Source organism: Ornithodoros turicata, unplaced genomic scaffold (genome assembly GCF_037126465.1).
Source record: "Ornithodoros turicata isolate Travis unplaced genomic scaffold, ASM3712646v1 Chromosome26, whole genome shotgun sequence".
NCBI lineage: Eukaryota > Metazoa > Arthropoda > Arachnida > Ixodida > Argasidae > Ornithodoros > Ornithodoros turicata.
This window is the reverse complement of record NW_026999348.1, coordinates 1,086,645-1,113,760: the sequence shown is the minus strand read 5'-3', so window position 1 is coordinate 1,113,760 and position 27,116 is coordinate 1,086,645. Positions and strand designations below refer to the sequence as shown.

General features: G+C 44.8%; 1 protein-coding gene across 1 annotated transcript in view; it reads left to right on the top strand.

The window, feature by feature from the left end:
• The first annotated feature begins 336 nt into the window (after positions 1 to 336).
• LOC135373608 (uncharacterized) overlaps positions 337 to 27,116 on the top strand; it is a 120,521-nt gene continuing 93,741 nt past the window's right edge. Inside the window, exons 1-2 of the mRNA XM_064606700.1 lie at positions 337 to 465; positions 24,683 to 24,789. Coding sequence (XP_064462770.1) covers positions 363 to 465; positions 24,683 to 24,789 — 210 coding nt within the window. The 5' untranslated portion in view covers positions 337 to 362. The remainder of the gene's footprint in view (positions 466 to 24,682; positions 24,790 to 27,116) is intronic.

Genomic DNA, 27,116 nt, shown 5'->3' with positions numbered 1-27,116 from the left:
GAATTCTGTAGGTTCGAACAAAGGTTCAGACTTTTTTTATATATTTCAGATGAAGACTGACGTCGAATACCGGGTAGACACTCTCTACCAACTAGTTTTATTGAGAGAAAACGAGCGTTTCAGTGCCACGTCTCCCTTCTTGTATTTTTGAGCTATCTGTTGAACCAACGATCCCGAAAACGCCTCTCTGATTTATGACCAACGGCAAACAACGCTTGGAGGGCAGCTGCGCAACAATCATTGCCAGCGTCTGATGATAAATAAGCGCATCAAGCGGATGCTGCCTTCGTTGAAACAGATGCGTTAGTTTTGCTTCGGCTGATGGTTTTCCTGCATTTGACATCAGATAGAGATCTGCCGCAATGGTTCCTATTGTAATACTTCTACTTTGGAGTTCAACAGTAACAGCATCGCCAAGGGGAAAGGCGAACTCTGACAAGTTCCTTTTGTGCGGTGAAAAATTCAGTAAGTACTGCATTTTGCTGGGCGACCGTTGATATAGGAAACGTGGGACACCTAAAGGAGCTGCTCGTCGCGACAGCGCCACTGGCGTGCAAGCCAAGCAATACTCTCAAGCAACTGGCTTGGGAGTATTCTACATGACACAACGCCGTCCGTTGTATGCATTTTCAAATGGAACCGAAAGTTTGTGTGACACCGCCGTAATTAGAAGGGATGATTTTTGGGAGTGTGAACAATGGGTCCGTTAAGTAGGCGCACGGAGGCGCGAGTATTTTCAGCTCCACTCACTTAACGCGGCACAAGCGTCTAGTGCTTGAGATTTTCCGTGACGTACTCCCTGTTGACGACGACCTCCGGAGTGTGGGCTCTGGAGCAAAATAAGGACTTTCTACTTTACCCGATGCATCGATTTAATAGACTGTTATTATTTTGGTAACATGTATCATGCTTGTTTAGTTGTGGACAACTTCCACACGGATATCGGCGGTTATTCGCGGGAAATGCAGTGATGCATCTTCACGCCATTCAGTCATCTTCACAGTAATAGCTCCTATGGTGCCCCCACAAATTCACATCTTTTCCATTTCATTCGCAGTTACGAGGAAAAGTATTCACAAGTGATGTCGTCTCTTTCAACTTTGCAATAGTTTCAAACTTTTCTTTCGTCTGTGAGCTGGATGAGCAGAAAACAGGAGGCGGTGTCAGGCGAGGGAGCAGTGTAGTCAGTGTACCGCTCCAAAGTTGCTTTTCGCTGCTTAGTGACTGCTCCGGGTGTCTCACATTGCCGATTTGAGTATGCTAAAAGAAGGGCGTCTGCTTAACGCACCCAATGTGGAACATTTTAGGGGCGCAAAACGAAAAGAACGGCACCAAATTGCGTGGAAGCAACCACCATATTTTAATGCGAGAGTCAGCAAGAAGATCAACTCGCATGTGTCTGTGTCAAAACGCATGTAAGTGATCATCGAGGGGATGGCTATTTCTTGTCTCGCCAACTACTGACTCCAGTCACATTTTTTTTTACTGCAGGTATTTGTGATATGTTCTTCAATTAGTGTCGCGTTGCTTTCGTCCTTTTGGCACATTACTGGGAGCATAACTTCGTCATTGAAATCTACATCGTGCGTCAGCTTTATTCGTATAAATAAACACTTGTGGTTTCGGCATGTAGTCTGAACTTGTGCTGCAGGTTTTCCAATATATTCAGAGGCAGTAATGACAAACATGGGAACGTCGTCAAAGAAGATAGTATTCAGTATGATGCTAAACTGCAAATATGCAGCTCACCATTTACGGGAGCTTTTTACCTTGACTACCGCAACGGGCTTGCGGTACGACGGTTGCGAACTGGTGGGTGCATAATTGATTACTAAACATTTTGGACGATGTATAACTTCCGTGCCCACTGTGATGCTGGTCAACCAAATTACCGCGAGCAAAGGGTAGTGTATCCCCTCTGAAGATCAAAACACCCCCAATCATCATCTTCCAAATAAAGTTGTCGTTTTGATGAGTACATCTGACCGTGATGCAATATCCAGCGGCCTTTGACTTTCAATAAAGTGGCTACTGCAAGTATTGACCATTTTATTGGTCCTCAATCAGTTTCATCGAAGCTACAACAAAAGGAGACTATATGCGCTCACATCTCGTACACCTCATGCAGGTGTCAAACGCGCGTCAACGAAAACCTAATTTCATGCGCTTTCATCGGAGGAGAGCAAAGGACTTGAACGGGGCTCTTCCCTCTCTCAAGGCAGACGCCCGCAGGCTGACATATACAGGGTGTCGCAGAAAACGTGCCATTGAATTATAATAAAAAAAAACTACACCACCTGGATTCATGCGGTCAACGGCATTTGTTCTTACTAGGTTTTTGCCACCTCCTGATGTGAATGCCGTGTAACATAAATTTAATTATGTAAATTTTTGCGAACTGAGGTCGGAAATTTGCTCAGTAAAGGTCACTTTTTTACCCCACCAATGTGAAGAGCGGGTCTAATTTACCCAAATATAATGATATTTGACAGGGATATTCAGGGGGTATCCCACCAGAAAAAATAGCCGAACATCATGCCCTACGGAGCTCTCCGACGAAAGGAGGTTGGGAACCCAGCCCACACCTGCAACGCAGAAAGAGATAACACAGGTACGGCTTATCGCGTCCGACTTTCGCTGGGATCGCACTTTCCCTTTCCCAATTTCAGGAACTGTCACTTTTTCTACTATCACTCTGTGGGCTGGGTTTGCAACCTCATTTCGTCGGACTGAGAGCGATTGCGCTCAAAAAAGTCGTTGCGCGTTATGGTTCGGTCTAACGAAAAGCATGATATTCGGCTATTTTGTACGACGGGATAGCTCGTGAATATCACTGTCAATTACCATGAACTTTAGTGAATTCGGCACGCTCTTCATATTGGTGCGGTAAAAAGTGTCATTTACTTGGCAAATTTCCGAGTTCAGTTCGCAAATATATGCATAATTAAACTTACGATACATGACACTCACATCAGGAGTTGGCAAAACCTAGTAAGAACAAATGCCGTTGACCGCATGACTCTAGGTGGCGTAGTTTTTTTTTGTTATAATTCAATGACACGTTTTCTGGGGCACCCTGTAGAATCAACCAAGGGAACGTCGCGTATTTTTAGTCCGTGAAAGCAGGCGCAAATCCGAAATCTGTTGGCAACGCTTCCTCCGCTGCTATCGTTGGCTACAGATTTTGTCACTTTCCGCTCCTGTCCAGCCTCATAGCCAAGGCTGGTCGAGGCAGCGGCGGTTGCAGTGTGGGATGGTGTGGGCATCCTATGGACCGAATTATTATTATGTGGACGAACATGGTGACGGCGTCCCTCACGTTGCGTTCGTGTCGTGTCTGTGTTTCTTCGTGCCTTGTTTGTACAATATCTCACCGTTTCGGTAATGGATTACGGCTGTATGTTACTCCTCGAAAGACGTGGTGACGGCATTCGTGTCGTGCCTGTGTTTATTCCTCCCAATTTCTGGGTTTCAGTAATGGACTACGGTTATTTCTTACTGTTTCAAGAGCCTTTTTTTCGTTATGTTCAATGTACGCTTCTTTACCGGCTTCTTGTTTTGCATGCGGTAGGTATACTTTGTCTCTCCTACTTTGTAACACCCTAATACAACTGTTATGCATAATGTACATGACCAGTCCTTGCGTGTACCGTTTATGTGTTTCACATTTGAGCACAGACCTTGTTTTCTAATAATTAGCGTTGATATTAATAGCACTACGTTATCCGCTAAGATAAGCCGCGGAGCAGAGTGCTGCTGCGACAACGCCAGCAGATTCAATATGGTGCTTCCCTCGCCCTTACGTCCTACTTTCGGGGGTTTCCTTCTAGCATACTCCTTAAGATTTCTATGTTACATACTGGCAGAGGTGGGTGCCCGACGGCTGTCACGCGACATAATTTCTTCGGAGGCCGCATCGCGGCACCACCAGTGTTTCGCACTGCCCCTATAATCCGGTGAAGTCACATCTAGACATCGTGGCACTGAGAAAGGTCGACGCCTCCTACCACGAGCCATGATGTGGACGATCGAACAAATTGCTAAGACCTTCGTGTGAAGGTCAGCATTTCAGAGGACCCGCAATCAACGCGTCACCTCGGCACAGGAAAGAACGCACTGCACATGCAGAATCCGCTGCAGTTTGATCCATTTCATTAATTATTACAGAACGCATCATCACACAACCACCCACACAACAACCTGGGTTTCATTGTCCGGAGCTCACCATTCTGAGGACGTTCACAAGTCATTGTTGGTTTGCTGAGGAGTATCGCAATGGGAAATAAAAAAAGTGCACCTGCCACATGGTGCAGTCAATACGAGGTCAAGCGTGTCAATACGTTGCAATGGCTGCTACAGAAACACTACGTAAGATACAAACTTCAAAACCATCAGTAAATGTTTCTCTCCCCGGGTGCACATGCCCAGCAATTCGGGACAAAACGTAAAGCAGGCTTCAGGAGCACCAATGCAGGATAGTAAAGCAGGAATAGAAAAGCGCGTGCAGCACGTTCCATTCTTACCGCATGGTATTCGTTCTCTAGTGGGACGTTGCCTGACATTTGGGCATTTGGTGCAAGTTTCGTTGAAGAATATTGTGGTCTTCGAGGTTCCATTTTGTTTCAAAATTTCTGACATGTAAAGGTGGCTTCACGACATGCACCGAAGCGTTTGTTAAAGCCCTCAACCTGGTGAGTTAACGCAAATACGCCAGATATTTTGCAAGAAACACGTGAGTCGAATGCTCTCTACGGCATCTCAAACGCTCTACAAGACAGATGAGTTCGCAGAAGTTGTTGCACATGAAAAAAATAGAAGTCTTGCTGTCACGAGACTCTTGGCTCGATGCACGCATCTTGTGAGGAGGTCCGACGCCAGTGGCGCACAGGCAAGGAATATCTTGATATGAGTGATAGTAAACAAGCACAGAGGCCTATATTAGAGAAATAAGTGCATTCCTTTCGCCTCGTAAAGCAGGCATCACCTACCTACCGCAGCATGATGCGCGTATTGAAAACCAAACAGCGCGTGTAGTGCGTTGTTTTTCTTATGGAGATGATTTTAATAATAATAGTAATAATAACAATAATAATAATAATAATAATAATAATAATAATAATAATAATAATAATAATAATAATAATAATAATAATAATAATAATAATTGGGGGTTTACGTCGCGAGCCAACTGAGATCATGAGCGACGCGAGAGCGGTCTGTCTGTGGACTGCTTTTGCTCACCAAGATGCTATAAAATTTTTATTTGTGGGTGAATATTGTCGGGTTACTTTGAGATTCCAAACCTTTCAGCTCGGCATTTTGAGGGTGTTTCACTTGGGAGCCCCAGTGTGGGTGGCTCCTCTGCGCACTTCCGCATGAACTTCGCGTGCTCCAAATACCGATTATAGTGCTAATCCGCAAATAATGCTAGATATTCAAACGGCAATGGTAACATCGCCGTTACGAACATCGGTTTCCAAAAGTTCCAAAAGTTCCGAAAGTACAGAATCGATCTCGCCGCCTTTGTTCTTTATGATTCGTCCTTTAAAGTTACAGTCTCGTCCGGAAGCGTGCCTATCAAATTGATACCATAATGTTCCGTATCGTTCATTGGTGTATTTGACCAATTTTCATGACTGGGAACTGCTTACATATTAAATAAACGAATTTTGAAGATCAGAGCCGCCTCCGCATCAGCAGAGGCTCCAGCGGGACCGACATCAGCGTGACGTATGCATCTAAGCGAACCAGAGGGCTGCGCTGGCTGGGAGCAGTCGACCGTGTTGTTATTGTCTCCAAGTTCGTCTGCTCTGCTTTCGACACTTGTGAATAGTGGGAAATTCGCTGACGTTTCTTTCACTTCTGGAAGCTCCGAAGTGATCATGTCAGGCGGTGCACGTTATTACGGTCCTAGTTGTACGAAGACGCCCACAGCTAACCCAGAGGTGTTTTACGAGCCGAGGGACCGCGAGACGAAGCGTAAGTGGGAAGATGCAATTTCGTGTGCAAACCCTGACGTACGGGAAAAAACTACGCGTCTGTTCTTCACATTTTTCGGACGACGTCTACAGGTCCATTGACATTAACTGAATGCGCGTAGGGATTCCAGTAAAAAAGAAAGCGTTTGGATTGAAGTCGTGCCGATATCCGCTGAACAAAGACAACTACTCAGCATGCCATTGCCCGAGGTAAGAGACATTTCTTTTGCAGCCACAATGCGCTATAATGATTTGAAGAGATGCTGCTACGACGACGCTTTCGCGGAATTCGTGTGTGCCAGCTAAGATGTACGGCCCGTCGTAAAACAATAAAATGAGCAAGGGCTCAGCCACAAACCATGCGAGAAAGATGCTGTTCCAACAGCTGTTCCAACCTGCGCACTCAGTTGTACTGCATGACGCTTCTGCAGTTAAGATTTGCGTGTAATGTTAAATGTTGTATGCGCCCACTTAGAACACACCCACTGGTTCAAATCAGTGCAGAATAAGTTGATTAATTTCAGCTGGGGGCATTTGATCTTATTTATCGAATACAATCAGTTGATCAGATTAGAGGTAACTTTTTCCCACAATAAAAAGTGCTTCAAATTGAATGGGGTTCCATGTGTGGCACATAGCATAAATAGTACTACCTTATTAGCATGAAATAATATTTCTTGTTCAGAGCAATGTTGGATTATCGCTGCCTAAAACACTGGACTGCATAAGGCAAGATCTCCTACGACAGGATGTGACTCATCGAAATAGTATTATAGTGTCATTTTATCATGAATTCATGCAACATTACGATACAGTTACACTTTTCAGAAACCCACAACTGTTTGCAACCTTGCCTTGCAAGTACTCAGACACACTTCCTGATGCCAAGTAGGGCAAGCCTCCCATCTTCTAGCACCCTCCCTCTAACACGTTGTCAGTCGTTCTTCGGGTATGCAGAGACGAGCACAGCTGAAAGTGTGCAACGGGCATTCTTTGGCGACATCAGCTGTTCCACACCAGCACCTCGAGATCCTGATACAACAGCTGCGTCAACGTCGTACCGTGAAGCATATGTTGTAGAACCATAATTATTTAGCGATACTACTGCTGATGTTTGAAGGGAATTGCCTTAGGATGAGAGCTGCTGATATTTCGAACAGAGACAGTCCTTCTTCTGGGCACCGTCCTTATCATTGGCATGGTATTTAAAGGGTTAGGTAACCCTTTAAATACCATGCCAATGATCCGGACTGTGCCTAGGAGAAATATCGCCGGCTCTCGTCTTGAGGCAATTCCCTTCATACTCCCTTATACTGGTTCGCTGGATTTCTACCAGTCTGCGTACTGCTGATGTTGTGCTGGTGTTGTGTTATTTCGGAAAGGGGAAGCTCAGATCCTGAGGGTAGTAGGGCTGCACCATGGGAGATTGATTGGCTTTTGCCATGCTATTCATGCCACAGCGATGTGACATGTATAGCTGACTGCCGACTCACCCTCAGGATCTGAGCTTCCCCTTTCCGAAATAACAGGCAGCTTAAATTCTGAAAAGCAAGTTTAAGTCCTGTGCTTGTAGAGCTCATATCTGAATACACCTTGTCAAGTGAGGAGCACAAAAAACAGTTACAATCACAGCCTCGCGAAATCTCATGTGCATGTGACGTAGGACATACTTTCCACAATATGCCCATGAGCTATACAGATACTCATCTACATTTGAGATTAAATCCAGAAGAATGCTTGTATCTCATGGCTAAGTTGATACATGTGCCGTTGGAGATGAAAAGGTGCAATAATAAAATTTGGAGTTTTCTCACACAAAAATAAGATGCAATTGGCAATAGTGAAATAGATACAATTACGGTATCTGGCGCAGCGATTCAGCGTAACATCTCTGCATCCAACCATCCTATCTGCCGTGCAGTAATATTTTGAGAGCTGACGACCTAGATTTTGTTTCCTTATTAAGGCCAACAAGACTATATAGAACCCTTGGTGAAGGGCCCATCCTGCGCCAACAGAATACTCACGTCATAATAACAACAAGAGGCACATGGCTGAAAGCAACAATTGCCTGCAGTTGCCGCATTCAGAGCACATGGTCAAGCCAGCCCTGGGTTGAAAATAAGTCACTGGGAATCATCAGCCGTTCAGCTCAGATCAGCTCAGCCATTCTCTTTTAGGGCATGGATGTTGCAAAGGCGCTTCGTATGTTTGACATCCTGAAAGTGTCTACCGTGACGAAATCACAGTATTTAACGACACAAAAGCAGCATTTCTTATTTCTTGCTGTGAATGACATGAGTACTTAATGTGGTGCAATTTTGGACAGTATAATACCCTTGTTACTCGGTCATCCTTAACCGTGGTTAGACAAACCGCGGTTACTGATAGCCGCCGTTCGCCACACGGCCGACCGAACTGCAGTTACGCCGCCAACGACGGCTAGAGCAAACTGAGCTAGGCAACCTCAGTTTAGGCTGCCAAACCGAGAAAATGGCGGCGAGCACGCCGACGGAAACGTGCGGTGAGAAGTCTTCCCAAAAGGGTATTAATTGGCCTGTCGCAACGACAGAGACATTAATACGCATTTGGGAAGACAATTTATCTGCCCTACACTGTTAGAAGAAAAGGTATATAAAAGGTATAAATAAGGTTTAGAGTACGACATTTATACCTCATCACCATTGTCTATACCCCGTTTAAACCATGTGTAAGGTACAGATCACTGATTCTATACCTTCCACGGCAGCTGAGGGTATAAAAGAGCACTTCTATATTACGTTTATGCCTTCAGCGTTTTGTATACCTTTTCTCCCGCAACATCTGGGATCACATTAATTTCTGACGGCGATTATATCATCTCAGTTAAACAATAAGTTAATTTAAAAACATAGTCAGTAATACAGTAGCATTCTAATTATATTGGGTAGTGACATCTGGAAGCCAATTATTTGATCCCAAAATAAATAAATTTACACGCCCTCACTTCTTAAGTTGCTTCCCGCGCGAAGGATGGTCTCCACCATGTGTAGCCGCGGTGTTTTGTATATGTATCTGTTCTCCAGCAAATGTCAACTGCTCCTGGAAATATTTTTCCTAATATTTGTTGCTATTGCTTCTTGGTTTCCAATTTAATGCTAATTGTTACTTAATTTCTTTCCTTTCCGATTCACATACATGCTGTGTGAGTTTGTGCGCGAGTGTCTCCAGGTATTTTCTTTTTTGTTATCGTTCCTTTGGTCCTGTTTTTTTTTTTCAATATTTGTGGTAAGCTGCGCTGGGAAGCCGCCACTCGGATATGACGCTGAAACAAATCGAATATTACCGTTTTCTTCAATTATACCACAAAGTCCTTAAAAATATACCCTCCAGGAGGTATATATTTATACCGTGAGGTGCAAATAATATGCCTTCAGGGAGGTATAAAGATAGTATACCTTGAGGAAGGTATAGCGGTTATACCTCAAAAGGTGCACGCCCTGGGACAAGCCGTTTATACCCCAAAAGGTATAAATTTTTCTAACAGTGTACGTTCCGACATACGCAACGCCCGTATTTACGCGGCCATGGCCGAAGAGCTCAACGACTCGCTTCCCGACGGCGAGGAGCCGTACAGTGCCAAGCAGATCCGGCAAAAGTTGGACAACCTGAACAAAAAATACCGGTAAGCAAGTAATTCCTCTTCTTGTTCACTTCACTAGGTGGCTGCGTTGTTGCCTTGGGAAATGTAGCCGAGTTTAGGTGCTAGTGTTGAGCCCGTCACTTTAGGCATAATATTTTACTGGTTTGTCCGTACCAAGTATTAAGAGAGGCTTCACGTCGTTTTCCTTTTCTTATCAGCTTTGCCAATTTTATTGCAGGGCTGTGAGGCGCACCGGCACCTCAACGGGCTCCGCAGCCACGAAGTGGCTGCTGTACTGGAAACTCCACTGGTTCCTTGGAACCCTGCCTATCAACGATGAGTTGTTGGTTGAAGAAAATATCGAGGTAGGCCGCAGTTTTCGAATACAAAAAACAAACACTGTGTCAATAATGCGACCCAGGTAGGAAGAAACATGATGAGCATTTGCTGCCTACCTGTGGTCGTTCTTTCTCTACATGTGGAAAGTGCTTTTATTTATTTACTTAAATAAGTAAAAAAAGTCATTGCAAGGAAATAACGGCATAATGAAAACAAGTGTGGGTAAACAACACATGCTTGCCCAGTGTTATTTGTATTTGGGGCCGATATTAATCAGTTGTACGGGATGTACTGATCACCAACAGGTTGTGAATAGTACGTAAGTAGTTATTCCCAATAAAATCGTAAGCATTGCCACTGGAGGACGTGGCCCCTGTAGATGTGCATGCATGCTTTCATCATCCCCTTCATCATCGTTCGTGCATAAATAAATCGCTGTGTTCTTACACGGTCTTCACCTGTGCAGGAAGTTTTCGAAGCTCCAGAAGGAGCTCAAGTGGTTGCCAGTGGGGATGACGTCACGGGCAGCCCCGCCGGCAGTACACGTGAGAGCTAGACTCCCGTGGATTCCAACAGGAGCAGCAGCGCTTATGCCACCAGCGACGCCATTGAGAGCGGAGCAGAGCGTTCGGGCACACCAAATGACACAGAACATTCTGGCATACCAGATGGTGGCAGCACGACGCCATGCACCAGGACCACGAACCAAAGTAGGAAGCGGCCGGGGTCGTCAGTACTGCAGCAGCTCCTCGCGCTGCATAAAGAGGAGTCGGACAGGGCTGCCAATGCAGCAAGAAAAGGCCAAAAGTTTCAGAAGGAGATAATACAGCTCCATAAACAGAGCAATGACATGCAATGGAGTATGGAACATTTGATGGAGAAGTATGTGAAGGTAAAAATAAATAAGGAATGAGCTGAAACAGGTTGCAGACAATACACATTTTTTATTCCTATTCAGGTCGCTGCGTTATGCAGAGAAAACATACAAAATCACTATACAACATCGAATCAATTTGCAGCTCGGTAGTTTGCAAGGGCATTCCGAACTGCTATTCCGGATGGCTCCTCTCGAGTACTTGAACCTGATGGCTGGGGACGCCCTCACTCTTCGTTTCGAACAGTCTCAATCCAGCTGGCGTTACAATGATCAGAAAGTTGCTCACAAATGTTGTGAATAACGCAGCAGGCACAGATTATACAGGGTGTCCCAGAAAACGTGTCATTTAATTATAATAAAAAAACTACGCCACCTAAAATTATGCGGTCAACGGCATTTGTTCTTATTAGGTTTTTGCCACCTTGTAAACTTAATGTCATGTACCCCAAGTTTAATTATGCAAATATTTGGAAACTGAACTCAGAAATTTGCGAAGGGAAGGTCACTTTTTTACCCCACCAATATGAAGAGCGTGCCGAATTCATTCAAATCAATAATAATTCTCAGTGATATTCACGAGCTATCCCATCGGAAAAAATAGCCGAATATCATGCTTTTCGGAGCACCGGACCATAACGCGCGATGTCTTTTTGAGCGCAATCGCTCGCAGTCCGACGAAAGAAGGTTCCGAAGCCAGCCCACAGAGTGATAGTAGAAAAAGCCACCGTTCCTAAAATTGGGAGAGGGAAAGCATTATCCCAGCGAAAGTCGGACGTGATAAGCTATGCCTGCGTTATCTCTTTCTGCGATGCCGGGGTGGGCTGGGTTTCCAACCTCCTTTCGTCGGACTGACAAAGATTGCGCTGAAAAATTCATCGTGCGCTATTCTGTGCGACCTCCATAGAGCATGATGTTCGGCTATTTTTTCCGACGGGATAGCTCCTGAATACCCCTGTCAATTATCATTAATTTGAGTAAATTAGACACGCTCTTCACATTGGTGGGGTAAAAAAGTGACATTTACTAGGCAAATTTCCGACTTCAGCTCGCAAAAATTTACATAATTAAACTTACGTCACACGACATTCACATGAGGAGGTGGCAAAAACCCAGTAAGAACAAATGCCGTTGACCGCATGACTCTAGGTGGTGTAGTTTTTTTATTATAATTCAATTACACGTTTTCTGGGACACCCTGTAGACGTCACATTGCCAATGTCGGCCTCAACTCCCCTGTGCAGAATACGAAACCTTGCCTTCAACCGGCCAAAGGCATTCTCTACCGCACGCCGTGCACTTGACAAGCGGTAACTGAATGCTTGAGATATCGAGCCAGAAGGACCATGGTGGGGAAACGGCTTCATCATGTGGCATTGAAGTGGAAACGCTTGGTCAGCAATGAGAACTGGGCCAACAGACACACCGTCAGAAGTTTTTTTCTTCCCTTCAAAATAAGTCCCCGGCCAAGACAGCTGGCAAGAAAGCTGGCAAAACGTGACCGCCGAAATACTGCTGCATTGTGACTTCTTCCTGGTGATCCAACATTTGTGTACATAAATTTGTAATTATGGTCTACTACAGCTAACAGAATGGTGCTGTACCAGCCTTTATAGTTAAAATACTCTTGTGCATGCTCCTTTGGTGGACACACCTCGATGTGACAGCCATCGAGGGCCCCCGTGCCCTGGGGGAAACCAGCCACTGCAGAGAACTGGCGTAGATTTATTTTTTATTTTATTTTTATTTTATTTTTTATTTATTTATTTCATTTTTCATTTCCGCAGAAATGTGGGCCAGGTACAAAAGGCATAAAGCCTGACGAGGTACCTGGACCAGGAAACAATAACAATAACAGAAATAACATGAATAACATGCAGTCGGTGATTATATAATTACTAGGATTGTATTCAACATAAAATTTCTGGTTATTTTAACTACAAGTCAAGACAAAACATAACAAGTACACATGACAACGTGCGACGGGTTAATCTTATGTCATAATAGACGGATATTGATGTCAGATTCTAAATATGATCGGAGTACACGCTTGAACTGGGTCTGTGTACAATGGAGGTCCAAAAAACTTGAAAACTTATTCATAAAAAGTGCTATTACGTACGGCAAAGCCTGTTTACCGTGGTTTGTTCGAATCATCGGTACAATGCACTTCCTGCTTTCTCTTATATTATACGGCGAGATTCTCGTAGAAAAGTCTGTTTTTCCATCTTTTAACAACCTGTGAATATGAATTCCTAGTTTCAGAATGAACATGTGAGGTACAGTTAAAACACGCGCATTCGCAAAAAGTTCTGTGGAACTAGTCAAAAAGTCGGCATTGGTAATGAGTCGCACTGCCCTCCTTTGCAGTACATGCAATTTATGTAGATTCTCACGCGTTGTGTTACCCCAGATCAATAAGCAGTAATAAAGCTTTGAGTATATGAGTGTGTAATAAATGTCCCTAATCAACCATCTTGGTAACAACATTCTAATGCTGCACAGAGCCCCAATTGATCTTGAAAGTTGTTGGGCCAAGTGGGTGACATGAGTGTTCCAGGACAAGTTTTCCTGGAACCAAACTCCTAAAAGCTTAGTCTCACTAACTTGCATAAGTTGCATAGAGTTGACGCGTAGCGAGAAAGTTTGGTCAAGTGTTTTGTTAATAGGCCTAAAGATCATGAATTTAGTCTTATTCGTATTCATTCTGAGCCGATTTACTGACAACCACATGGAGAGGTCCTCCAGATAGATATTTACAGTTGTGCAAAGTTCTGCCAAGTTACTATTAGCGAAAAATACGCTAGTGTCATCAGCATACAGGACGATATCCGGAGTATTTGGAATATTAACTATATCGTTTATATAGAGCAAAAATAACAGTGGACCAAGAATGGATCCCTGCGGTACACCATATTTGATTATCCGCCTGTTGGATTCGATACCGTCTACTTTGACGTACTGAGCGCGTTGCGACAGATAACTTTTTATTAGGTCATGTGACGTACCACGTATTCCGTACAAATAACATTTTCGAAGCAAGATGTCATGCTGAACAGAATCAAAAGCTTTTTGTAAGTCTAGGAATAACCCTACAGTATACAGCTTATCTTCGATATTTTGCACAATCTTATCTCTGACCAAAATTAATGCGGCTTCAGATGACTTTCCTTTTTGAAATCCGAACTGGGCGTCTGATATGATATGGTGCTTCGAGAGGTACTTTGAGAGCCTATCATTGATAACTCTTTCGATTACCTTTGAAAACAAGGGTAAGACAGAAATGGGGCGGTAATTGTTAAGATCATTTTCATTACCTCCTTTACTTATGATGGTAACTAAAGCAGTTTTTAATCGGTCTGGAAAAACTCCCGTTTCTAAGACACAGTTACAGATATAACAAAGCTTATCACTGATAAGAGGTATTATGTACTTAATAGGCAACGCCTTGATATTATCGACGCCAGCAGCAGATGAATTATCTAGTGATCGCACTATGCTTTCAACTTCAGAAACTGTGACTGGAGATAAAAAGACAGAACTTGCCGGTGATGGGCTAATAATGCTCAAATTGTTATAACGTACACTGCGTGTGCCAGTATCGTCGGCTGCTCCCACATTAATGAAATGGTCATTGATTTTATCAGCTAGAGTTTTTCCAGTGTACGTCACTGCATTAATAGTTACTTCTGTAGGAGGGGGATGCGACGCATCACCAAATGCCAGGTTCCTGACAGTTCTCCACATTTTTTGTGTGTTATTTTTTATATTTTTAAAGTACCGAGTGTAGTACTCTTCTTTAGCTGTCCTCATGTCTGTGCATAATTGGTTGCGAATCTTTTTAAATTCGGTCCATGTGTTGGCATCTCGCGTTTTCAAAAACGTCTGATACAGTTTATTTTTCTCTTTGATGCGGTAATACAGCGAGCTGTTCACCCATGGTTTTCTTATTTTTTTAGGACGGTGGCATGTCGTTCGTGGAGGAAACGCTTCATTATAACATTTGATAATGTTTTCGGAGAATACAGAGTACAACATGTTGGGATCTTTTTCGTTGAAAAAACTGTCCCAGTGAATAGACGAGACATGAGAGTAGAAGTTCTCTAGTGAGGAGTCATTAATAGCTCGAGTATCACTAGTAATTCGCAATGTATGTGTCTGTACCCTGTTCGCTGTTCTCAAAAAACAAAACACAGGGAGGTGGTCGCTAATAGGAACACAAAAAACTCCCGAGCTTGCGGGCACGGTGTTACTGATGCATGGGTCCAGCTGACTTGCTGATGATGGGCGAGTAGGTACAGTTATATTATTATGGTACCCATATGAATCAATAAGATCTACGAAATCTCTTTTCATAGTACAGCATCCATTCATATTGATATTTATGTCTCCAATAAGTAAAACTGGGAGCTTGACGGAATCACCATACAATAATATAGTTTCGACATGATTCAAAAACACATTCTTGTTCCCTGAAGGGGGCCGATAAACAGTCGCAAGTACAATACCACAAGTTTCAATTACTAAAGCTTCTACACTAGTATTCATAACGGTGAGTTCATCACACTGGATAAAGGATAATCTTGTGTACACGGCGATACCTCCACCTTGCCTATCGGTTCTGCCATTCGCCACGCACCGATAATTTGGAAATTTCACAGGCGTATTGTTTCCTCTAGACCAGGTTTCAGTAAAAGCGAGAACATCAAAATTAAAATTCAGGGACTCTAGAAATAATTCTACCGCATCTTGCTTAGCCGAAAGGCTCTGGGCATTCAAATGCAAGACCGATATACAGGTGTTGGTTTCAGGAATGCACTTAGAAAATTCAAGAGGATTCACATAATTGTTATCAGACCGATTCGCCATAGCGAGAGAAACAGAGCAATAAAATATACAGCGCTCGGCCAAATAAATATAAGATGCTCGGCCAACTCATTCGCTTTGGGGAACTTCACAAATCGAGGCTCCAAACGCTGCAGAACAATCTTACAAAACTCGCGAAAAATTATGTTCACTGACGACCGACTAACACCAAAGAGGTTGGCTACAGTTCTATCTTCAGCAGAAGTTGCAAGTCGATACAACGCTATTGCCACGCGTTTGTCCAGAGGGATAGCTCTGCGCATATTGGTGTCCTGCCGCCTCATTTGCTTGCAAACACCTACGATGTAGTTGAACGTGCTACTGTCGAACCGAAAGTCCTCCTTGAACTTGGTATCCGGAAGGAACGGCAGTGTTGTTCCGTACCAAGACGGTGCCCGTTGATACGTTAACAGGTGCCGTCTCTGGGCGCGCCTTTGTTCTGCTTCCAAGCTTCTGCTTCCTCGATTTTGGAACGAATTGCTAGTTGCCGCATACGGTGTTTCTGAAGCACTGCTTGACGCATGGACAACAATGTGAAAAATTCCACATCGTCCTCGTCACTGAGCTCTGCCTCAGATTTTTCTTAGAGCCATTGCCGTTCAGTTTGCAATCTCTTGTCCAGGTGTACCGCTGTAAATTTCTTCCGCGAAGCCACGCACAACGTATTACAGCAGTAGCATCATCTGTGACTTTCACAGCAGTTTACAGGAGTAAATATACCCAAGCGAAGTTACGCCGGTTACGCTGCCTGCAGGAGACGCCTCCGATACGCCATGTTGGACCCCCGCGGATATTTGGCTATGTAGTTTAAAAAGAAAGTCGGTACAGGAAAATTATGTTAGGAATATATTATTCAATCATTTTATATGTAGCTGTAATTTTTAATTGTATTTCTAAGTGCTCAATTTGGTAAATATTATACCGCGGGATTGAAACCACGTGACCGCACCAAACTGTGATGATACACGCCGTGTAACAGCAGCGAATGGTTGTTTAGGGTAACCGCGTTTAGGTAGGGTAACAGCGGTTATTGAGAACCACGGTTAAGAATGACCATGTAACAAGGGTATAAGTCTCATCCTCGTAACTGTTTCTATTTCTTATATCTAATTAAGACTTAAGACACTGAGAGGCGAAACTTTGACGCTGTCTTATGTATCTTTTTTTGTGATGTCTTCATATTCTGCACAGGGCTTGTAATTCTAATTCTTCGATCATATTCGCTCTTGAGTCCTTCCATGTCCTTTAAATACTGTGGCAATGATGACAACAGTGTATAGAAGAACAACAGTCAAAATATTGGTAGCTGTCCTCCAGAGGCACTTTCCACAGGACACAAGTGGGGGAGAGCAAGCGCGACCGTGGATGACGCGCACTACTGGACATGTCCGCGGCACGGCACAGCACACTGGGCAGGAAGAAGTCGATGAGTGGCGAAGTCGTTGAAGCCATGGTCGGGCGTTGGAGTTGTTGTCTGGGGTGCCGCGACCGGCACGGGAGCCAGGGCTCGCATGGTCCCTGGAAGCGCGGCTGCGTAGCCGGGAGGACTGCCGAGACGCCGGTTGGTGCGTGCCGCGGCGTCGGCTGCCGTGACTGCCGAAACCGGCAGGCGAGCACGTTGCTCAGGTGCATAGATTGAGAAGTTATCCGTCAAAAAGAACTCGTTACGAGTGAAGTTACCATGTGAAAAATGTAACTAAGTTAATAACGAAGTTCTTCAGCCTGAAATGTAACTCGCAGTTACTGAGTTACTTAAAAAAACTAACGAGTTACTTCCAAGTTACTTCGGACACAAAATAGCATTACGCAGGCTCAGCACGCGTGAGCAGTTGAGTTAGACCTTGAGTTGCCTGCGGAGGTGTGCAACACGCTTAGATAGTTTTCGTTTATGTACAACAATAGACCTCTCCCTGTTTGTAAAGAAATGACGTCATAGTGTTCGACAGCGCCACAAATTTGGTAGAATTGAACTACGCTCGAAGCTAGAGGTGAACAAGGTCGCGCCCAAAAGCCACAGTCTTGAGGGGACTACGATATTGTCCCTTAATGGGACGCGACCCTCGGTCCTGCTCTTCTTTCAATGGGAGGGAGAGAACAAGTGCCCGTTCGACCTATCCGAAGCTTTGCATCTTACTCCCTGTGGGCGCACAATGGTTCAGCTTCATTTCAATGGCAGCGGTTCTTACTTCATGAATAAAATGCATGTCATTGATTGAATATCACGTTTTATGGCAAAAAATGCCATGAAGGAACCGGAGAGAAAGCAAGAAAATATGTGGACGTGAGTGAAAAGCGAGTTAAAAGTAACTTGGAACTTAAATTAACTTACTTTGGTAAAGTTACCTGAAAAAGGGACGAGTTACCCCGAAAGTTACCACGGCGCAAAAGTAGCGAGTTCAGTTACGAGTTACCAAAAAAAGGAACTTTGTTACAGTAACGAGTTACTTCGAACTCTGCTCAGGTGTCAGGTGTATTATGGAGGCGATCGTTGTGCTTTTGTCGGTGTTCTGTTGTCGACTGTGGTTGCGTAGAATAACTGCACCTCCATGGACCATCGCTTGTTTATCGCTTGTTGTGCGGCCTGTGTGGTGAATTTCAACGATCAAGATAGCCTTTCCCAAACTCCCTGAGGGGCATATCCGCTGCGGGTGTCGATGTGAAGATCCCTATTGGCTGCTGGTGCCTCCGTCCGGAACACCGTGAACTTGATTTTGATGACGGTTCCTCGATATCCCTGAGGATGTCGACAAAACCCAAGTAGGCCTTACGCCATCTATTATGAAATTTGCAAATGTCCCTGAATTCTGAAGGTAATCCTCATCAACACGTGCAAAAGCCTGCAACATGAAATTCTTGGGTCTGCTGTCTCAGCTACATTCGCACCTCGCGTTCAGTAACCTCATCATCCGCTAACCGTTTGCCATCAAGCTGAGCAGCTTGAACAAGTGGAAATATCTCGGAAATCTGGACCGGTTGTTCTAGAGGTCGCCGCCTATTCCAACACCACCTAGATAACACAAGGCCTCTTCATGCACGCCGTGACGTCACGCTAATTGTCCATTCGTCGCTTGCCTCTGATACTCGGAAGGTCGCCAGAGCGTGCCAAGCAAGCGACGTCCCGCTCTTGTCGTTGAAAGCGATATTTTAACGAACGTAATGGAATTTAGTATAAACTCAGGAACAAGGCCAACTGATGAATGAAGCACTTCTAAACTTATATATTTATCCTAACGTTGAAAATACTACATTACTCCTTAGAACACTTAAGTGGTTACATAAAGCCTTAAGTGCGATGATGGGTTGCTTTCAATGTAGAGAAATATCACAGACTTGTCGGTCACACTCATTGTCCAAAATTGGTGTTGCAGATGCCTCCTAACTTGCTTTTTAAGACGTCATAGCAGACACTGAATTCTTCATCGCTTCTTCTCTTCTGGTTCCTAGTGAATTTTCTAGGGCTTTCTGAACGGTCGTGTTCTTCATAATGGCGCGTTTGGAATTCGATGATTCGCGACGAGCACGCGTAGATGACATGTTGGCCGGGCAGTTTCAATAAATTGAAGGCACAGCACCTGGCACCAATCGTAGTCCCCCCACCCCCACACACACCGCTTTCGATTTCAGTCGTCTTCCCAGTGGCCCCATCGTTGGCATTACAATCAACATGTAAGCAAGGTCCCACAGCGCATTTCAACGGCAGTGGCTTCAAGTTTACTTACCCATACCTTGGAACGAATGATCGCGCGTGGAATCGCCTTCAGCTATGATACCTTGAGAGCTTCATCCTTTCCCAGGCAAAAATCTGGAGTGGGACCACTTCAAAGTGGTTTATTGGACAGGTCCTACTTTGAGTGCGGGACCACTTAGTGACTGGGACCAGTTGAAAGTGGCTCCAGTTTCACGATGGTCCCACTTGAAGTGGAACCAGTGGAATTGATCCAGTGGTCCACTCTGCTAAGTGGTCCGGGATTCAGTCCGGGATTCAGTGGTCCACTTAGCAGCTGGGACCACTGAATGCATGACCGAAAACATAGCGTAGAAATGCACATATTGCTCAAGTAAATATCGTTTATTCTGCTAAAAGCATACACTGAGCAGAGAGAAATAATCGATACATCTCTGCATGTACATACTACGAAGTGCAAATCTGATCACTCACTGTGTCTAGACAAAGCATATGCCTTACTGTGCGATGCACTCATGGACCACAGGGAGCTTTCGTTCACTGGCCTTCTCACATCTGGTATTTTCTTAGAGAAGATGGCACTCCTGTTTTCCATGCAGGTCGCGGCATACACACCCCTGCTCTTCACCGTACGTTCGGAATCTCTTATCCTGTTTCTCTTGAAGTTCCTCTAAGTTTCTAAAATGAAACATCTAATTAATAGTAATCAAAACATCACGGTCATCACTCATACCTGCAAACATTCGCGACGTGCCGTCCGATTGGCGTTTCACAGTGCGTTCTTGCCCTACGCCGTTTACGTCTTCTTGGCGTCAAAACTCTTCCGGGAAATCGACAGTGTGTTGCAGCCATTGTCATCGCATTGTCTTAGAAAGCGCACTAAAACACACGCAAATATTGCACACGAGATAGACCATCCTTGCAATGGCAACCGGAGACAAAACCAACTTGCTGCGACACGTCCAAGTTCCAACTGCCACACTCGCTCGCCTCTCGGCTCTCGCTTTTTCAAGTTTGAATTTCTAGCCGCCGTGGCGTCTTCACATTTCACACTTTGTTCGCTTTCGCGTTTTCTTTCTTCTAGTTATTTAGCTTAGGTTTTGTCGTTGTTGAGATGTATTTTTTTACACTTCTCTGGAACTTAATATCTTTTGATGATATTCACCTTCAGATGAGAATATGTGCACAAATTGAAGTTACAAGCATATATTTGATTGCAAACGTGTGCACCTGGATAAAAAAAGCAATAAAAAGGAGATCATGCATGTGCTAAAATGGATCAGACTAATAGATCGAACAAAACCAGAATGATATATGGCAAGTGTGGACAAGTTAGAATCTCAAGGGGGGAAGCTGGGAAGCTGCCCAACATGGAATCTCAAGTGACCATTCTGGAAACAAAATGGTACCTGTGAGGCTCCAGCTGGAACTTCTGGAACCATCTGAGACCAGAGTGGTACCACTGATGTCATCAAAGTGGAACCAGCCACCCCACTTGGGAATCCAGCTGGGACCATCCACAATCAACTGGAACCACTCCGGGACCACCAAACATTCAACTGGAACCATTCTGGGACCATCCAGATTTTCGCCGGGGTTGGGAACACATGCACTATTGGGCCTTCGTCGTTGTTGTCTCGACAGAGAGGAACGCAGAACCGGCTCATGTGGAACTGAATCACCAACATCGTTTTAGTTAACGGACACTGCCTATCTCTACATAGAGCGTTCCAAAAGCATACGTACCTGTCACTCGAGAAACCTGACAATGCAGTACGCGATGCATAGGCCAAAATCTCACGAAACAGACACTAGAAGTATGGAGAGTTGACCGGCAAGTTGCACAACGCTTGCATCAGCATGCATTAGGCCATCGGACTCGGGATCAGGCTCGGGCAACTAGGGTTATATCACACGCTGGGATAGGGAAGCATGGAGAGACTTTGTGTTATCTAGGTGGTGTTGCCTCTTCTCGATTATTTAACTCTCTCCTGGCTTAATATAGCCGTATAAGGTCTCGCGTTGTACGACGCAGCAGTACTACTATACGTAGAAGTGCATCCCGGGGCGCCATGAGATCTTGTCCTCCTCGAAGGCAGCCTACCCAGGCAGCACACCAATATTGACCTAATGTTGGACCATATATCTGGGCTGCAAGGTTGGCCAATACTCGCCCCATATGAGCTGCCATTATTGGTCCAAAATGAAAAGTGCAACCAGGCTCGCTATTGGACCAATATTGGTTGCTTGTATTGGCAAGCCCATATTGCACCAATTTTTTTCGTGGTAACGACAACGATGCTTCCGCGTAATAATAAAGCACTATCAGGTATAATATCCACAACTAACAGTAATATTACTTCTGTCGCCTTTTTTTTCTGCAAATCTTTTAATTGATCCACGTTGCATCGCGTTAGAACAACACTGCCCTAAAAGCAAGGAACAGGTGCCCGTCTCGCTCAAGCATCCAGGCAGTCCCACGAAATATAAGTGGCAAAAATACCTAAAAAATCTTCATGGCGATTGTACTAGTATCCCAGGCAGCACACCAATACTGACCGAATATTGGACCAATGTGGGCTGCCAGGCTGACCAATACAAGCCCCATCTGGGCTGCCACTATTTCCAACATAAGAAGTCCAACGTGTCCAACATACGAAATGAAACCTTAATGGACCAACATAACATCCCTCAATATCCCTCAAAAACCTTAATTGGGATGGCACTATAGTATACGAGTATATGATCCAAAAACTTCCAACACGCTCCTAGAGCACAATGGAGTGAAACACTTTCCTGACGGTGACGGACGTACACTTCAACAACTCACTATGCCTTTGCAGTAAATTCAAGGCACCTTGCTTTACACAACAGACATCTCTTCCTATCAAACATAGTGTTTTTACTTGATCTATCGCTTCCATTGTCATTAGAGAAAGCAGCAGCATTTTCGCTCGAATGAAACGACCGATCTGAGTGTCGCGCATGCGCATTAGTTGTAGGACGGGTGATCTTTCTCAAACGGCCACACGCTCTGAGTTAGTTCGTTTTACTCCGCAGCTACGACTGACTGGCATCGCTAAGCAAGATGGCGGCTGGTTGCAGCAGGCATAGGCGGAGAGTTTTCATTCTGCCGGAGGGGGCCGGGGTATAACGCCCCCTTTTTTTCGGCAGGTCGGCAGGGTGTCCGAATTCCGTGTTGAGACATTGTCAAGCAAATATTTCCAGGAATTTCATGGTCAATCGCATGAAACACGCGATTCTTAGGATATCCCCTGAAACTTTCATCCTGAGTGTGGGGAAAGTCCTGGAAAAACGGTGCCTATATTGGACCCGTATCACCACCACCGAGACAATATGGGCCTAATATTGGGTGCTGCCTGGCTATGCTACCCATGTAGCGAAGTTCATTGCCTGCTCCCTGCCAAGAGTAGATCTGGCACATGACGTAGGATATCTTACATATTCTTTTATGTTCGACTTCTCGGAAGCTCCTCCGGCTCCCGACTGCCTCCCTCCCCAGTTCCTGTGCCCCACACCTTCCATTGGTCTTGGCAGTTGCGGCGTCTCCGTAGCCGGCGGCTTCTGTGCAGGGTGGAGGAACATCACAGGAATGCTACTTGGGGCGAGAACGCTACCGCAAAATGTATGAGTACGCGGCGCATTCCCATTTTCATATTGTTTCTGGAGGTGTCAGTTCAAATCTCCATCGCAGACGCAGAATTTTCTGCGTCCACGAATTTACTTTTGAACATTCTTCCAGAAAGTCCTTTATACACGAACATCAAACAACAGCACAGTGCTCTTCGGTTGTACGCTGCTCGGGGACAGTTGTCATTTGCAACCTGAAACACCACCAAGTCTCCCGCTCTAAACCAAGTGTGTGCTATCTGAATTATCGTCAATGTTGAGTTTGTCAGCTTCTCATGGCTCTCCTAGGAACTATACTCAATACCTTTTTTGAGCCTTCCCGCATATGAATGATCTACATCTGTTACTAACTTCCCCTGGCATGATCATTAATAATATATCAGCTAAGTCAGCTAACTGTTACTCACTATTGTTAATTATAACAAAACAAAGACAATTATATTGCGAGGCTATATTGCGAAAATGGGGAGTTTCATTGCCATTAATTACAACAATTAAAGGATAACAATAGTAACAGATGCTAATCATGACATCAAATATGTGATGCCCAATGAGAAGAAAGATGCGTGGAGAAAGGAGAGTGCCGTCCTGGTCATGATGTAGGAACAAAGTGTTTACTCCTCGTGGTCTTGCGTGCTGTATCATCTCTCGTGGGCGGCGCAGGAAACTACTGTCATCGTTTTCGTTCGCGTCACGACAATGCCACCCTCACCTTCAGAATTTTAGAAGAAAGTGGATGATTACGATGTAGCATGGTGGTCATCTGCGGTTAGGTGTCGGACCAGGTAACCGTTTTCCGCTGTGGAGAAGGTGAACGACCTTCTGCTAATAGGGAATGTGCGAGATACATGAATGTCAAATTGGTGGTGCATTGCCCTGATAGACACTTGTCAAACTGTCTCTCCAAACTAAGGATGTCTGAATACTGGCTCCCTGTGTAGGGAGCAAGTATGCTGTCATCCTAATCCATTCAGATTCCGGGTGCCCACGGATGACGGTGACGAATATCATCCGTAGTCATGTCCTTGCAGAGGCAGGGTAAGCGGGTTCGAGTGCTCACGCTGTCGGTTGGTACGTAGAAAAAAAACTAGCTGGTGAGTGGAGTTGAGTGGGAAATAATAAAGATGCAGAGGCTATTCGTGCCGGCGTTAACTGGAAATACCTGACGATTTTCTGAGATAGGAAACGAAGGATGATAGGCCAGTGCATGACACTGCTGCTTCAAAACCCTTGCTGGTAGTCGTATGTGGGTTGTGAAAACTGTCTTTGCTGAAGAACATCCCAGATCAACTTTAACGGCTCTTCGAATGGCTAACAGTGTCAAGGGTAGTCCCTCCGTCCACTTATCGCGGCCGTCTTGCGTCATGGTGCCTGTTTTAGAGGCTTTTACTGCAGGCAGCGGTACACGAGTTCCGAAAAGTTATTTACACATGAACGTTTCGAAGCAGTTTTGCATTCCAATGCACACTGATGTAGGACGCGTCAGTGATAAAATGGAGCCGAAAATAAAATAAAAATAATTAAATGAAAGATAAGCATTGCATCAACATGATTTTACACTAGGTGCTATCATGAAACGCTCTCAACATTTATGACAAAACAATTTTTCCAACACTAGTGTGAAATAACGATGCTTCCATACATTAATTACGGAATTATATTTCCAGGCGTCATTACTGTGTCAAAGGCAGCATTCTTGGGTTCGAGGCTCTTCGAAGCATGCGGCAAACAAATCATGACTGATTTTCAGTATCCTGCTTCACTGATACAGAAGGTATTTCTTGAGCACCGTAGTTATTCAGTGTATACAACAGAAATAGGACGTGGTCCTTCATATAGAAAACAAACTAGACCGATGTATCGGCAATATAGAAAAAGAAGTTTGGTCTAAAACATCAAAGATTGATGTCTAAATTGGGCCGTCTTTGGCTCATGTGCTGCAATCACTACATTTCCTGAGCACCTGTCTGCGACGGTGTTTGGCGGACGCCACTCCTCGGGCGTTTATAATCGACCGCAAATGAACGTATAGCGCAGACCAGATTGTTCTGGCAACCGTGAGCAAGCCTCGCACCAGAGCACAATATGGTTTAATATTCACGTTGCGCGATAGCGGTCGCCGACACAGCCTATTCGCCTAGAGAGCGAACAGACGAGGGGCTTCGGTAAGCCGTTACAGGTGAGGCTTCTACGTCACGGGTTGTATAGATACCTGCGTGTGTGGAATTCTACATCGCTTCTGTACGTTACTTCAATAGTTATTTCGTCTGAGGAGCTTGTAGTCGTTTTGTACTGTTCAGTGCAGGGCAAAACTTATGCGACTGAAAACGGCATCAGCGTCCACTTGTACCCGGTTAACGCGAAACTCAGCAAAAGAGTGGCTTGTCAGACTCGAAGTGAAAAAAGCGAATTCCCGTCACAGTCGCGTCTGCAGCAAGCACTTCTCAGAAGAATTCCGGTTGGTGGTGCTTTGTCCAGTAAGTTTAAATTACATTGACAACAGGGGTAGCTTAAGAAAGATTGCAGTGGATCTAATCCCCCTGGTGCTTACTGGATGTCTCTTTAAAGAGATAAGAGCAGAAAACTTGTTCGGGGAACGGTGGCAATCAGAAATGTGCCACTCCGACAGCATGAGAACGAATTGACGGTATCTTGGGATCGTGCGAGGACGCTAGAAAAGGGGCAGGTGAGTGGTAAGCACATTTATCGCTAAACGTCTGCCTTATAGAATGACACAGGACTGTAGTGTAGCATGCACTTCCGCTGTGTGAGAGGCTTCTGTCTGCTTATTGTTTGCAGTACCAAGTTATGGACACTCGCTGCACACAACACTACAAGGCCTCTAGACACGTTTAAAGCTCAGCTACGCCGATTTTCGAGTGTTACAGAATGGAATGGTACTCACACGATGGTTTATAAGGGAACACTGATTATGTGTGAAAAATAGTTATCCCAAACTCCTCACGGTTTTCGAAAAAGTTAATTTTTAGTTTCACTGACATTCCATCTTGTGGCCCGCAAACCCTGTGTCGACGACACATTCGTGGTCTGCCCGTGCTCCGGCTTGGCATGACTTTTGGCTTGGTTTCTTCCGGCAAGCCGGCCATTTTCTTCTGCCGAGCCGTCTGTTGCGCAGATTGACATTGGGGAAGTGATAAACAGTTCGCTATTAAGGAGCCAGTACATTTCTGGACTTCACTGAACCCACGAAGAACGTGAGTTTTGCTTTCTTCGATTGCAAAGAATTTGCTAGGCCAGTACAGACTTCCTGGTGTGTTTTGTGTTCTCTACTGCGTGCCGAGAATGCGTGAGCGTTTTGCTCCCATCTACAAGAGCACTTCAGCATGCAGTTCCAATGTTTCAAACCACAACTTTCCGAAAGGCGAAAGAAAAAGCTATTGAATGCAACAATCGGTTACAACTCCGACTGGGTGCCACCTTCGAAAGCAGCGATTCGATCTGTTCATTTGGCTCATACGAATATTACGGAAGCAATGCGCAACTTGTTTCACAAGAAGCCGAAGATGTCTCGTCCGGGATGCTGTGCCAACCTTACCTGCAACAGGAGATTGCAGGGGCAGGACTAGGCAGCTGATAAAGGTAAGACGCGTAATGTTAGACAAGTCAGTCATGAGGTGCAAATGCCATCACACAGAAAAAAAAGTCAGTTACTGCTTCATCCTTTAGAGATTAGGCCCCAGCAGGTGTATTCTCAGTACAGATTTGAAATTGCCTTATTTGTTAAATGATTTCGCAGGTATTCTGGCACCACCGAAAAGCTTGCACTCCACGTCTCAACTATCACAGTCGGGGTTTCAAGCTGAAGGCTGTCACCAGTGCCAACCAGACGTCCCTTCAAAGTTCATCTGTTTTTGTTGACGGAATAGCGACGCCTGGTACTGAGACATTTCATTTTCTGATGAATCAAGTGCATTGCATCACTTGCGCTCGACTTCTTGTGTTCGTATACCCTTGCTGCTGCTCGCAGGCTTAGAGCAACCATGTCTGAGGTGCTTGTGTTCTTACTCCAGCGCTTTCAGAGTACATTTTAGATGTATCATCATATCATATGCACGGCGACACATCTTGTGTATTTTGAGC